The 15,300-nt window shown below is 48.4% G+C and overlaps 1 protein-coding gene across 1 annotated transcript in view; it reads left to right on the top strand.

Annotated features, from left to right (window-relative positions):
* LOC112110828 overlaps positions 1-15,300 on the top strand; it is an 85,001-nt gene that overhangs the window by 58,023 nt on the left and 11,678 nt on the right. Inside the window, exon 7 of the mRNA XM_029911896.1 lies at positions 5,425-5,616. Within this exon, the coding sequence (XP_029767756.1) occupies positions 5,425-5,616 (192 nt within the window). The remainder of the gene's footprint in view (positions 1-5,424; positions 5,617-15,300) is intronic.

Below are 15,300 nucleotides of genomic sequence, written 5' to 3'. Positions count from 1 at the left end.
AACACAGTCCCTTATGAGGAAGCATCTCCAAATCACAGTCGTTCATAAGCATATCTCTACTGGGGGTGTGTTCTAAGCCCCATCCCTCTCACAGAGTTAGGCAGAGTGGTGCTTATCACTGCTTGTGATCTGCAGCCAGGAACTCCTCTCCTGGAATTAGGTGGTGCAGGGTTTAGGTACCTAAATCTGGGGTTTAAGCATCTAAGTCCCTTTGGATCTGGGCCTGGGTTTTGGCATTGACTTCCATGGCCTCTGGATTTCGAGCCCCTAATGACTATTCAATGCTAAACTGCTTTCAGGAATAAATTGATGTATCAGAGAAGTGGGAAAAAAAACAAAAAATAATCTTTATTTAAAGGAGACCAGTATGTCCTGCAGTTTTTAGAACTGACACAAAGCCAGGGGTAAATTGGGCCAACTCACAGCAACTCAGCAAGCCCAAGTACTTTTTTGTGATAGCTTAGATTCTGGAGCATTAGATGTCACCTTTCATTTGAAAATTAAGGGGTTAATTCTCCACAGCGTCCAAGCAGAGGGCTTCCTGATGTTGAGCTGCAGGGGAGCAGCTCTAATGTATGCCTGTGGAGAATCAAGCAAAGCAAAGCTCCATGTTACCATGCCTCCTTCTCACCCTCTTTGTCAGGATCCTGACAAGGGCATTCCGAACCAAGGGTCAGGGCAGGGTCACACCTGAGGCTGGGAGTAATGGAGGAGTTCTCATAGTCAGGTTCCAGACTAGGGTCATTACCAAGGGTCAGAGTCCGAGTCAGGATTCAGGTTCCAGATCAGGAGGCAAAGTCCAGATCAAGCCCTGGTCAAAACCAGGAATTCAAGAGCAGGAATGGTTGTAGCAGCTACATGAGATCCACACTATTACCTGGACGTCCCTTTGGGTTTATGTAGGGTAGGGAGCCAATCAGAAACCATGAGGCTGCTGGCTGTCAGACCTCTTGAGGTGGGACTTTCCACGGTCTGTGTCCACAGAGGGTCATTACTAATAAAGCAACAACAGGTTATGGATAGCACCATAGTGCTGTCTGCTACCTGGTAACTTTACAGGCCTGGGTTCTAGACTTGCTGCACACCTTAAACTCTCATACCAGGAGTTGGGGAACAGACGGTAGATGAACTGCCTCTACCAGTAGTAATTCCCTCATACACAGGGGGAATGCTCCATTGAGTATCTCCAGCTGCTTTAAGTGTATGTTATACTGTTTATGCAGCATAGAGTGGCCTTAGCAGACCAGAAAATCTAGCCCTCATGGTTTCAGAGAACCTGTTGACACAGAGCCTCCAGGCAGCCTGAAACGATAGTTCTGAGAAATGTGAATAACTGCCATTCATCTCTGTGAGGTGTTGATTCTGAAGCCTAATTATACATACAGTATCAACATTAATTATTTCCAGTGCTTAATTTATAATGAAAGAGGTGCTGGGGCTCAAGCAGTTTTTTTACATTCATAGCTGATGCAGCAAGGCCAGAGGTGCCAGGGCTATGAACTGCCAATCTACAGGTTCCGGGGCTCAGCCCTGGCAAGCCCAGGCACAAATTAAGCACTGATTATTTCACAGCTGATCAAGCTGATGGACAATCATAGTATGTAGATCTGCACAATCTGTTGTGAATGGCATCTCATTTTTGTACCGTGAGAGGATAGAGTTTAGTTTGTGGGTAGAGTTTGGAAGAGCACCTTTACTATTTTTGTCTTATTTGATTCCTACTCAAAACTGTTCCTAACAAAAGAAAAGGATAAGGCATTTAAAAATATTCAAGTAAACATTCAGAAACAATCCAACACCCCCAGGCAATACAAACAATGCACGTTACTGAGTGTTTTAAACCTCAGATAGGATTCCCATTTTTGCTCACCATTTTAGGAGAACCTCTTACTCTGTAAATAGCTTTTTCCAATGGTAAATAGGCATCAAGGGCATTAATCTGTTTGCCTACTGACTGAATTGAGGCTTTCCCCCAGTAATGAAAAATACAACTCCTGGTTCCTGATAAGGTGGCTTTATATGACCAGTACATCTGACTTTATATGTTGTGGAAGCAGAGAAATACGATTAAGCCAAGTCCCAAGACATCATTAAATATGCAAACCTGAGGATGAAGAAAACCCTGCCCATCCACAGTGCCATCAGTGTACAGCCATTGCAGTCTAGAACTCTGGAACAGCAGAGACGACATGACTAAATGCTTACAATAGAAAGAAGGAATTAAAGTGCAGCTGCACTCGAGTTTTAACTGGCCCTCACATCTCATGAAAAGGATGGTCTGGGTGAGTGTGTGGCCAGTCTTGGTCTTTTGGAACATACATAAATTTTTATGTTTGCAAAGAAAAGGAGGTGGAAGATGGAAGCAGATTTGCCTGCTCAGGTAGCCTCTTACCTCATTGCAGGGCATGGAGTTGCAGTGGCTGCCCATAGAGCAGTGGTGGGCAACCTGTGGCCCGCAGGCCACATGCAGCCCGTCAGGGTAGTCCGCTGGTAGGCTGCCAGACTGTTTACATTTGCACAGCCGCCTGCAGCTCCCAGTGGCTGTGGCTCACCGTTCCTGGCCAATGGGAGCTGCGAGAAGCGGTGCAGGCCGCAGGGACACGCTGGCCGCCACTTCCCACAGCTCCCATTGGCCGGGAACGGCAAACCCCGGCCACTGGGAGCTGCGGCTGGCCGTGCAAATGTAAACAAACTGTCTGGTGGCCCATCAGCGGACTACCCTGACGGGCTGCGTGAGGCCCGCGGGCCGCAGGTTGCCCACTGCTGCCATAGAGGCTTCAGCAGATGATTTGGGAGATGGGAAGAAAGATGCACCTGTTAACCCCTCCCCTTCCCAATTCCAGGATATTGTAGTGCAGTATTGGCAAAGTCTGAGGAGAAATGCCCTCCCTCAGGGGAAGAACATCAAGGGAACTAGGAAAGAGGAGCTGGTGGCCTTCACTCAAGGGATCTGGATAGCCTGGGGTAATGGAGGTCGGGTGGGGAGACCTTCTCCCAGGTATAGTATACACCATGAGGAAAGTAGACGTAACATACTGTACAACTGAAAAGGAACAAAAGTCTTCAGCCTTACCTGGAAGGACATACTCTGCCATATGTTATATCCATCAGCAGCGTCCTTCTTCCCGTGCCCCCCCGCCAGGAGCTGGACCTGCTGCTGGCTGCTTCTGGGGCGCAGTGCGGTGTCAGAACAGGTAGGGACTAACCTGCCTTAGCCAGGCAGCACTGCCGACAGGACTTTTAACGGCCCGGTCGGTGGTGCTGACCAGAGCTGCCGTGACCCAGTACTGGGTCGTGACCCGCAGTTTGAAAACCACTGGTCTACAAGATACTGTCCAGTTTTAATGTGCAATGAGTAGTCTGTTTCTAGTGCTAGCAGTGATTGCTGATGTGTTGCTATGAAAAGTGCCTCTATATAACATTAATCTTGAGGGTATAAAGATTTCTTGAGGGATGACCAGAGTCATGAGATAATTGTCTCAAAATCAGATAACACACAATAACGCTCTTAAAAATTACCTGTAAGGGAGGGTGGGAAAATGGTGTTTTACACTCATGTTTTTATTGATTTTTTTTTGGTTTATTTATGGTGTACCATCAATGGCCTGAAAAATTAGTACACCTTTTTTTCTTCTTCTTGGAAAAGTCAGGAATATAAAGTCTCAAGTTCCTTGTTTTTGCTAGCTGTCTCCTTGAAGAATGAAAGAAGTGAAATGCGATCTTTCTCAGTCCTGAATCTAAGACAGGGGTTCACACAACAAATTTTTTGGTGGCCTCAGAGTGTGGCCACCAACTCTTGCTGGTGGCCGCACTGACACTTTTTCCTAAAATACTTTATTAGCGTTGGGAAAAACAAATAAATATGCATGTATACACATCCAGATCATTGTAATTTATTTATGTAGGGTTTTTTTTGCGGACTCAATAATAAAAATAATGCTGTGAAAAGTGATATTTGTATGTTTGTTAATATCACTTTTCACAGCAAATCTGGCAAGTTACAACCTGGATGGAGGGGTCGAGGGTAAGGCAGCGGGGGCCAGGGAGGATGGATGGAGGGGTGAAGGGTGAGACAGCAAAGGCTGGAGATGTGGGTCGGCACCTGGGGCCGGGAGTTGGTGCCCTGGGCCAGCACCCACTGGATCCCAGGGTCAGCATCCACAGTTGCATGGCTGGGGCCGGGGATCACCACCCACTACCAGGCAGCCAGGGGTTGGAACCCAGAGCCAGCTGCTGTGCGACCGGGGCCAGGGGTTGGCACCCAGAGTCGGCACTTGGGGTATATGCCCACTGCTGCACAGCTGGGGCTAGGAGTCAATGTCCTGGGCCAGCACCCGCCAGAGCCTGCTGCTGCGCAACCGAGACTGGAGGTCGGCGTCCAGGGCCAGCACCTGCCAGAGCCTGGGGTTGGTGCCCGTTGCTGTGTGACCAGGGCTGGGAATCTGCATCCGGGGCTGGGGATCGGCGCCTATGGCCAGCACCTGCCGGAACCCAGCGTCGATATCCAGGAGCAGTGCCCGGGGTCAGCGGCCAGGGCTGGGGGTCGGAGCACGCAGCGGGGGGTTGGCTGATGCCGGGGTTTGGGACTGGTGCTTGGGGGCTGTGCCTGCTGCTGCACAGCCAGGGCTAAGGGTTGGCATCCAGAGCCACCACCCACCAGAGCCCAAGGCCGGCACCAGAGATCTGCACCCAGGGCGGGCCGTCAGCCGCTGGAGCTCAGGGTCAGCGCCTGGGACCAGCACCTGGGGTCAGTGACTAGGGCTGGGAGTCAGAGCGCACGGACAGGGGTCAGTGCCTGGGGCCAGCCACCGCTGGCGGGATTGGGGGTCGGCTCCACGCAGCCAGAGCCAGGGATTGGAGCCCGCTGCCACGCGGCCTGGGGCTGGAGTCTGCAGCCCCATGGCTGGAGGCCTAGTCTGCTCTGTGCAGATGCAGGTAGGTAGTACTGATGCTGATGTCACATTTTCAAGGTTTCCAGGTTTACTCTGCAACCATAAGGATTAGAGACTTGAGGTGTAATCCTGGCCCCATTGAAATCAGTGGCAAAACTCTCATTGGCTTCAATGAGACTAGGATTTCATGCTTACTTTTTAAAATAACTGCTCAGTTTCTGGAGAACAAGGTGGTAGCTTTTTAAAAAAAAAAAGGCAAAGTCATCTGAAACAATGTGACCCAGCCCAATTTGACCCCTGAATCCACAGAACAGTTAATATCACCCCAAGCCTGCCCCATGCATGGAACTCTTGAGTCTGTAACTAGAGCTGTGACACTCCTTTATGGTTGGGGCAGATCTAGAGGCATGATCTTGTCCCAGGATTTATAAATGCATATTTATTACAAGGAATCAGGGTGTGTTAAACATTTATTTAGAATGAATACAGAATAATAGTAAGTGTGCTCTATGTTTTTTTTCTTTTTCCCCAGGATAGTTTGTTAGTTGAAATGGAGGAGTTAAAAGCCCAGCTGCAAAGAATTCAGAATAATGAGGAAAAACAAGCCCAGATGACCAAAATGAAGCAAAGCAAGTTGGTTCTTGAAATGGAAGAGTTAAAGTCCCAACTTGAAAAAACAAAGGAGCGGGAAAGGCAAAAAGTATCAGTTTTAGAAAATGAGAAGGTGCTTATGAAAGGAAGTGTGTTTGCACTGAATTTGTAAAGGCTGCACTGCATGTTAACACACTGGAGTTTACTTGTCAGTGTCTTTGATAATAGTCAGAGTGTGGCAATATTGGATCGGTAAACAAAAAGCGGCTTGTTGCTTCTTTTTTAGTGGAATACATAAGCAAGGGGTAGGGTTGCCAGGTGTCCGGTTTTTGACCGGAACACCGGGTCGAAAAGGGACTCTGGCGGCTCCATCAGCACCGCTGAATGGGCCGTTAAAAGTCCAGTCAGCGGTGCTGCAGGTCTAAGGCAGACTAGTTCCTACCTGTCCTGGCACCGTGCTGCGCCCCAGAAGTGGCCAGCAGGTCTGGCTCCTAGGCAGGGTGGCCACGGGGCTCTGTGTGCTGGCTGTTTCCAGGCGCAGCGTGGTACCAGAACAGGCAGGGACCTTGCCTTAGCCCTGCTGCGCCGCTGACCAGGAGCTGCCCGAGGTAAGCCCGTGCCCCAACCCCGAGCCCCCTCCCCAAACCCGGAGCCTCCTCCTGCACCACAAACGCCTGATCCCCAGCTCCATCCCAGAGCCCGCACCCCCAGCCCAGAGCTCTCACCCCTCCCACATCTCAACCCCCTGCCTCAACCCACAGCCCCCTCCCACATTCTGAATCCCTCGGCCCCACCCCCCAGCCTGGAGCACCCTCCTGCACCCTAAACCTCCCAGCCCCACCCCAGAGCCCACACCCCCAGCTGGAACCCTCACCCCCTCCCATACCCCAACTCCCTGCCCCAGCCTGGAGCCCCCTCCCACACCCTGAACCCCTCATTTCTGGCCCCACCCCAGAGCCCACACCCCCATTTAGAGTCCTCCCTCCCTCCCTCCCACACCCCCTGCCCCAGCCCAGTGAAAGTGAGTGAGGGTGGGGGAGAGCGAGCCACCGAGGGAGGGGGAATGTAGTGAGCAGGGGGTGGGGCTTCAGGGAAGAGGCGGGGCCAGGGTGTTCGGTTTTGTGCGATGAGAAAGTTGGCAACCCTAGTAAGGGGCCAATCTTGCGTCACTGAAATCTGTTTGTTCTTCCACTGACTTCTGTGATTCGGGATCAGGCCCAAACAGGGAGCTAGCTTGCGATATTGCACAGTAGCTTTCAGGAAGATGGCTATTTACTATTTTTTCAGCTAAGACCAGCTTTGAGGGTTCCTGTTATGGCAGAAGAATGTAGTCAGGGTACAGTCTTTCTTATTCACTATATAGTTAACACGATCACTGGGTTGTTTTCAGTAACTGAGGTTGCATTTGCTCTAAAACTCTGACATGATATACACAAATTAGTGCCTTGCTACTGAGCACCATCCAAAATAGTTACAGATTGTAACCAAAGTGAAGTATAAACTCCCAGTGTAAACATTTGAAGAGGCAGTTAAGTTATTGATACATATTAACACCTTTATTAATTATTATTATTATCATCAGCAGCACAGTGCCTAGGAGTCCTTGTCATGGACCAGGACCCCCATGTGCTAGGAGCTGTACAAACACAGAAGAAAAAGATGGTCGTTGCCCCAAAAGCTCGCAATCGAAATATAAGACAAGATACAACAGATGAATACAGATAGATGGGGGAGGGCAAGTAAACAATGAGACAGTACTGGCCAGCATGAGAGGCAATAGTCTCAGCACACCAGCAGCCTAACCCCTGTAAAGTTTTTTGTAGGTATCATGGCAAAGAGAGTTTTAAGGAAGATTTTGAAAGAGTATAATGTATTAGTTCTGTGGATGTTTATGGGGAGCTCCTCCCAAGCGTGAGGAGCAGCATGGGAGAAAGCACAAAGGAGTCTGAAAATTTAACAAGGGAGTGATGAAAGGTCAATCATGGGCTAGTTAGAGGCAGGAGTCAACATTTCAGTACTGAATGGGAGATGACAGGGTAGGGTGGGGATTGGCTGTGAAGGGCCTTGAAAATGAAGACAGCTAGCTTACGTTTGATTCTATAGAGAAGAGGGAGCCAATGAAAGGATGCAAAGGGATGACATGGTAAAGCAATGCACTAGGAAATTGATCTTTGCAGCAGCATTCTGAATGGACATGAGTGGGGCAAGATTATCAGAGAAAAGGATGTTGCAGTAATTAAGATGCAACGTGATGAGACGCTGGGTGGATGGACAGGAAAAATCATATTTTAGAGATGTTATCCAGAAAGAATCTGCAAGACTAAGACATAGCCTGAATGTGAGGTGCTAGAGAGAGGTCTGTGACAAAGATGACACCCAGGTTACAGGCCCGATGGTATTGTCCACAGTAATCAAGAAAGGAGGTAGCAGGGAGAGTTTTGGAAGGGGCGATTAAGAGCTCTGTTTTAGCCATGTTGAGCTTGAGCTGATATTTAGACATCCACAAGGAGACATCAGACAGATAGGCAGAGATTTTAGTTTGGACACAAGGAGATGGGTCTGGGGTAGAGAGGTAGATCTGTGAGTAGTCAGCATGGAGTGGTAGTTGAACTTGTGTTTGCAAATGAGATTACCCAGAGATAAGGTGTATAGCAGTGATACTCAGGTCTCAGTGGTTCAGGAGCCAAATTAGCGATCAACATTACCCAAAAGAGCCACAGTTGTATGAATTCGTTGTTTTGTTTACTATAGTACTATATATTCAATAGCTCATGCAAGGAAACGTGATCATAGTAAAAGCATCCTGATTGGTTAATAATTTAGTGTAAGTTAATAATTTAATTGGTTAGTAACATAGTAAAAGCATCCTGCTTGGTTAATAACTTAGATTGGTTAATAGTTAAATCACACAGTGCTTTAATATCATGTGCTGCAAAGAGCCGCGGGAGACACATTAAAGAGCCATTTGCAGCTCGCAATCCTCAGTCTGAGGACCACTCATGTAGACAGGGAAGAGAATGTGGCAAAGAACAGAGCCTTTGGAACCACCACTGCGGGGCGGATGAGGATATTCAGAAGGACTAGTTGAAGGAGCAGTTAGAGAGGTAAGAAGAGGCCTAGGAGAGGACAAAGTCATGAAAGCCAAGGGAGGACAAGATTTCAAGAGCATGGTCGATTGAGTTGAAGGCAGCTGACAGGTCAAGGCAGATGAGATGGTGTTCTGGTTCTGAGATATGACTAAGAGGAGGTCATTAGGGACATAGGCAAGAGCGGTTTCAGTGGAACACAGGGCTGGAAGCCAGATAGGAGAATGTCCAGGACAGAATTGGAGGAGAGGAACTCCAGACAGTGATTGTAAATAGCATGTTCAGGGAGCTTAGAGGTGTAAGGGAGATGGGGCAGTAGCTGGAGAGGCAAGTGGGATGTATTGGGGTTTTTTTAGGATGGGAGAGACTAAAGTATGTTTGTTTTTTGAGAGGAGGGAGCCAGAGAAGAGCGAGAGTTTAAGGAGAAAAGTAAGGGAGGGGATGAGAGTGGGCACAGGGGAGATCAGGAGATGGGATGGGGTCACTGGGGCAAGTGGAGTTGTGAGAGCAGAAGAGAAATTTCTGTGTATCTGACCTTCACAATTCCCCCTGACTCTAAGGCTTGGTCTACACTAAACCCCCAAATCGAACTAAGGTACGCAACTTCAGCTACGTGAATAACGTAGCTGAAGTTCGAAGTACCTTAGTTCGAACTTACCTCGGTCCACACGCGGCAGGCAGGCTCCCCCGTCGACTCCGTGGTACTCCTCTCGTCTAGCTGGAGTACCGCAGTCGACGGCGAGCACTTCCTGGTTCGACTTATCGCGTCCAGACAAGACGCGATAAGTCGAACCCAGAACTTCGATTGCCAGCCGCCGAACTAGCGGCTGGGTGTAGACATACCCTTAGAGATCCCAGATCAGAACACCACTCCCTGTGATCAAGGTGAGTTGACTGTTAATCCCACTGGACCTGTCAAAGCCATTTGTTATATTAGGCTCACATCCTGAGAATTGCTGATCACTTGCAACTCCCCTGGAAGTTAACAGTAAGGCTTTAATTGAGTTCTGTGGGAGTATGCTCAAGGAGTACAATCAAGCTCTCAGTGAGTTGCTGCACTCGAGCTGATCATCCATCTGCAGCACTCCCTGCTTTTGTCAACCTGGGAACGAAGAAAGACATCTAGTAGGCCTGAACTACGTTGGGCCCATACATTTGTTAAGCATTTTAATATTTTTTCTACACTTAATTTGTAACATGAGAAACATTATAAAATGTTGTTGGAAGACTGAATGAAGTGACCTTCAATTTGTGAGGGCTCAGTTTATTTGTACTAATGTACTTAAATGCTAAGGATCTCAGCAGAATTCTTCTGTAGTTAGGTGGCTCGGAATCTATATTTAGTGAGCCAAACTGCAGTTATTCTTGTGAAATCAGTGGAGTTACGCCAGACTTACAATGGAAAAAAAGCACAATTGGCCCTGGTATGTTTACATGAGATTTTCCTGACCTCTAATGCACATTGAGGTGTGGCCAAAGTGAACCATTGTTGCAGTAATGAAAAAATGTCTGGATAAAAATCACTTATTTCCTTTGGGAAGAAAAAAAGGAAGATCTATTCTTAATTCTTACTGTATTTTCCTTATTTTACTCTTTCTATTCCATTCTGCTGGAGTTTAGCATTTTGTGTATATTGCCAGTTTCATTTAGAATGTTCTCTGTGAGATCACAAAATAATGGGGACTTTCTGCAGCACAATACAAAGGATAAAATCCACACGAGTAATCTGAAAGGAAGTTCTAAAGAAAATGACTATGCCATTGTTCCAATCATGCAGAGTGATTGTTTCCTTGCATACAAATTCTGACATGTAGACTATACAGTTGAAAGGAATAAATGTAGAAAATCACCTCTCTCGCTGAAAATTTTGTACCTGTTATAGTTACCAGAAACCCCTCTGATGATTATAGTTAAAAGAAGTCAGTGAAAGTATATTTTTCTCTGTTTTGTCTTTTTATTTCCTGTACCTGACATCACTTTGTGTATAGTCTGTTACCCTGTATAGTCAGTTAGGCCCCTGTCAGACTCACATGGACAGACCCTTGTGCCTGCAGAAAACCCTATTGACGTCAACGTGTCTGGATCTCATTGCAGGATCAGGTCCTTAGTCATTTTTTTTTCCTTGCTAAAAAGATCTTTATAAAGATAACAGTGGAACAGAATCACTCTCCTCTTCCTCTTTTTTTGAAGGTTGTTTTTTTAAAAAATGTTGCCTTAAGACACTGCAGAAACTGGATATTTCCAATTTAAAAAAAAAAGTCCCAGGGGACAGTGTTTCTTTAAATGTAGTATTCAAAGACAAAACCAAACAAATCCACTTTAGAGTGAATGATCGTGTAAAGGCCTACAGTATCTTTCTTAGGTATTTCACAAGAACCTATAGCAAGGTCTATGCTAAAAAGTTAGGTCTACCCAGCTACTTCTGAGCAATGTAGTTAAGCCAGCCTAACTCCCGCTGTAGGCAGCACTATGATTATGGAAGAATTCTTCTGTCAGCCTAGCTACCGCTGCTTGGGGCGGTGGATTAACTACAGTGACGGGAGAACCCCTCCCATTGTTGCAGTGTCTACACTGCAAGTGCTGTAGCAGTTTAAGTGTTGGCATAGCCTATTGCAGTATTTAAGTTCCCTTTCCTGCAAAATGTAGACCTTCTGCCGTGAGGTGCTAAGGACCCTCCATTCCCTTTGACGTCCATGTGACTTAAGGTTGGTCAGCTCCTTACAGAGACCTCCCAGGCTAAGGCCTTAGGTCCTAACCTACACAGGTGGTGACCAAGGGCGGTTAGTATCAGATGGCTGTTCAGTGGCTCATGTGAAATGAGTTTGGTGATCTCAGTCTAGTTCCCAGTGGTCACATGGCCCCTAAATGGCCCCCTTCTTGGCTGGCTATGAGAAGTAGAGGATTGATGGGCAGGCAGGGAGTAGACTAGACTTGCAGAAAAATGGAAAATAAAATTGTGTGGAATTTTTTGTTGTTGAAATTTCAAAATGTTTTAGTGGGGAGGCTGAACTACTTCCTCACTCCTGGAGTTGGTCCCTCCAAGGTTGAGGTGTCTTGGCAGGCCAATGTGGGGAAGCTTATTCTCCTGTTGCCTGTGCTGTACCTGTTCTGGGAATGGAGATTTCAGGGCTCCCCGGGATGTCAATTCAACCTCTTTCATGTACTCTAAGGGTGGGATTTTCAAACTCACCTAAGAGAGATAGGCACCAAACTTCCAGTGAGAGCCCATGGGAACTGGGTACACAACTCCCTTAGCTCTGGTCTACACTACAAGTTTAGGTCGACTTTAGTCGCGTTAAATCGAATTTAGCCTGGACACGTTCACACGACGAAGCCCTCTCTTTCGACTTAAAGGGCCCTTTAAACCGGTTTCTTTAATCCACCTCCGACGAGGGGATTAGCGATAAAATCGGCCTTATGGGGTCGGAATTGGGTTAGTGTGGACGGAAATCGACGTTATTGGCCTCCGGGAGCTATCCCACAGTGCTTCATTGTGACCGCTCTGGACAGCACTCTCAACTCAGATGCACTGACTAGGTAGACAGGAAAAGCCCCGGGAACTTTTGAATTTCATTTCCTGTTTGCTGAGCGTGGAGAGCACAGGTGACCACGCAGAGCTCATCAGCACAGGTAACCGTGATGGAGTCCCAGGATCGCAAAAGAGCTCCAGCATGGACAGAACGGGAGGTTCGGGATCTGCTCGCCATATGGGGAGATGAATCAGTGCTGGCCGAACTCCGAAGCAGTAAACGAAATGGCAAAATATTAGAAAAGGTCTCCAAGGCCATGAAGGACAGAGGCCATAACAGGGACACACAGCAGTGCCGCGTGAAAATTAAGGAGCTAAGGCAAGCCTACCACAAAGCCAGAGAGGCAAACGGAAGGTCCGGGGCTGAGCCGCAAACATGCCGCTTCTACGCGGAGCTGCATGCCATTCTAGGGGGTGCAGCCACCACTACCCCAACCGTGTGCTATGAGTCCCTCAATGGAGAAACACACAGGGAAGCGGGTTCGGGGGACGAGGAAGATAAGGATGGAGATAATGTAGATAGCTCACAGCAGCAAGGAAGCGGAGAAACCGGTTTCCCCAACAGCCAGGATATGTTTATCACCCTGGACCTGGAACCAGTAACCCCCGAACTCACCCAAGACCCTGTGGGCACACAGGGGACCTCCGGTGAGTGTACCTTTGTAAATATTACACATGTTTTAAAAGCAAACGTGTTTAATGATTAATGATTAATTTGCCCTGGCAATCGCGGCCAGTACAGCTACTGGAGAAGTCTGTTAACGTGTATGGGGATGGAGCGGAAATCCTCCAGGGACATCTCCAGAAAACTCTCCTGGATGTACTCCCAAAGCCTTCGCAAAAGGTTTCTGGGGAGGGCTGCCTTATCCCGTCCGCCATGGTAGGACACTTTACCACGCCAGGCCAGTAGCACGTAGTCTGGAATCATTGCATAACAAAGCATGGCAGCGTATGGTCCCGGTGTTTGCTGGCATGCAGACAACATCCATTCCTTATCGCTCTTTGTTATCCTCAGGAGAGTGATATCATTCACGGTCACCTGGTTGAAATGGGGCAATTTTATTAAGGGGACATTCAGAGGTGCCCCTTCCTGCTCTGCTGAACAGAAATATTCCCCACTGTTAGCCACGCGGTGTGGGGGAGGGGTGAAGTGATCATCCCAGAGAATTGGGTGTGGGGGGGAGGGGAATTAGTTGGGTTTGTGCTGCATGTTAACCCTGAAACCGCAGCCCCTCCTTTTACATTGCAAACCCATTTTAAATGGCCAACCAAACGGGTGCTTGGTATGGGAAATGAGGGCAGTACTGTTTGAAACCATCCCCACATGTTAAGAAGGTTAAAAAAGCCCAAAGACTGTATGTCTTACCATGGCTGCCTGCAAGCTGAAATCTGTGTCCTGGCACTGCGTGAGTGATCTCTCACACCAAACCAGGAGACTCTCAATATAAGAGGAAAAATGCGACCTTGTAACGAAAGCACATGTGCTGTTTTATGTGAACAGCAAAATTTAATGTGAAAGAGTGTATCCATTGTTCTCTAAAATGTATCTTTTTTAACCACCTCTCCCCTTCTCCTCCACCAGCTGCAAATGTGTCTCCTTCACAGAGGCTACTGAAGATTCGAAACCGAAAGCGAAGGACACGTGATGAAATGTTCACAGAATTACAGACTGCCTCCCACGCTGACAGAGCCCATCAGAATGCGTGGAGGCAGTCAATGGCTGATTTTAGAAAAGCCCAATATGACCGAGAGGAGAGGTGGCGGGCTGAATCGCGGGCAGAAGAGCAGAAGTGGCGTGCTGAATCGCGGGCTGAAGATGAGAGGTGGCGTCAGCTTGCACACAGAAGGCAAGAGTCGATGCTCCGGCTGCTGGAGCATCAAACTGATATGCTGCAGCGTATGGTTGAGCTGCAGGAAAGCCAGCAGGAGCAGAGACCGCCGCTACAGCCCCTGTGTAACCAACAGCCATCCTCCCCAACTCCCATTGCCTCCTCACCCAGACGCCCAAGAACATGGTGGGGGGGGGCTTCGGCCACCCACTCACTCCACCCTAGATGATTTCCATAGCAATAAGTTTTAAAGTTTTAAATTGCAGTGTGTCCTTTTCCTTCCCTCCTCCCCCACCCATCCCGGGCTACCTTTCCAATTATCCCCCTAGTTGTGTGATGAATTAATAAAGAATGCATGAATGTGAAGTAACAATGACTTTATTGCCTCTGCAACTGGTGCTTGAAGGGGGGAGGGTAGGGGAGGGTGGGGTGGTTGGTTTACAGGGAAGTAGAGTTAACCGGGTGGGGGGGGGGGAGGGGCGGAGGGTTCATCAAGGAGAAACAAACAGAAGTTTCACTCCGTAGCCTGGCCAGTCACAAAACTGGTTTTCAAAGCTTCTCTGATGTGCACAGCGCCATGCTGTGCTGCTCTAACCGCCCTGGTGTCTGGCTGCGCGTAATCAGCGGCCAGGCGATTTGCCTCTACCTCCCACCCCGCCATAAATGTCTCCCCCTTACTCTCACAGATATTGTGGAGCGCACAGCAAGCAGCAATAACAATGGGGATATTCTTTTCGCTAAGGTTTGAGCGAGTCAGTAAGCTGCGCCAGCGCGCTTTTAAACGCCCAAATGCACATTCCACCACCATTCGGCACTTGCTCAGCCTGTAGTTGAACAGGTCCTGACTCCTGTCCAGGCTGCCTGTGTACGGCTTCATGAGCCATGGCATTAAGGGGTAGGCTGGGTCCCCAAGGATCACGATAGGCATTTCAACATCCCCAACGGTTATTTTCTGGTCCGGGAAGAAAGTCCCTTCCTCCAGCTTTCTAAAGAAAGCAGACTGCCTGAAGACGCGAGCATCATGTACCCTTCCCGGCCAGCCCACGTTGATGTCGGTGAAACGTCCCTTGTGATCCACCAGGGCTTGCAGCAGCATTGAAAAGTACCCCTTGCGGTTTATGTACTCGGTGGCTTGGTGCTCCGGTGCCAAGATAGGGATATGGGTTCCGTCTATCGCCCCACCACAGTTTGGGAATCCCATTGCAGCAAAGCCATCCACTATGGCCTGCACGTTTCCCAGAGTCACTACCCTTGATATCACCAGGTCTCTCATTGCCCTGGCAACTTGGATCACAGCAGCCCCCACAGTAGATTTGCCCACTCCAAATTGATTCCCGACTGACTGGTAGCTGTCTGGCGTTGCAAGCTTCCAC

The sequence above is a fragment of the Terrapene carolina genome, unplaced genomic scaffold (assembly GCF_002925995.2).
Source record: "Terrapene carolina triunguis isolate 2854851 unplaced genomic scaffold, T_m_triunguis-2.0 Scaffold132, whole genome shotgun sequence".
Classification (NCBI taxonomy): Eukaryota; Metazoa; Chordata; order Testudines; family Emydidae; genus Terrapene; species Terrapene triunguis.
Note: the sequence above shows the minus strand (reverse complement) of the source record. Positions and strands in the feature narration are given on the sequence as shown.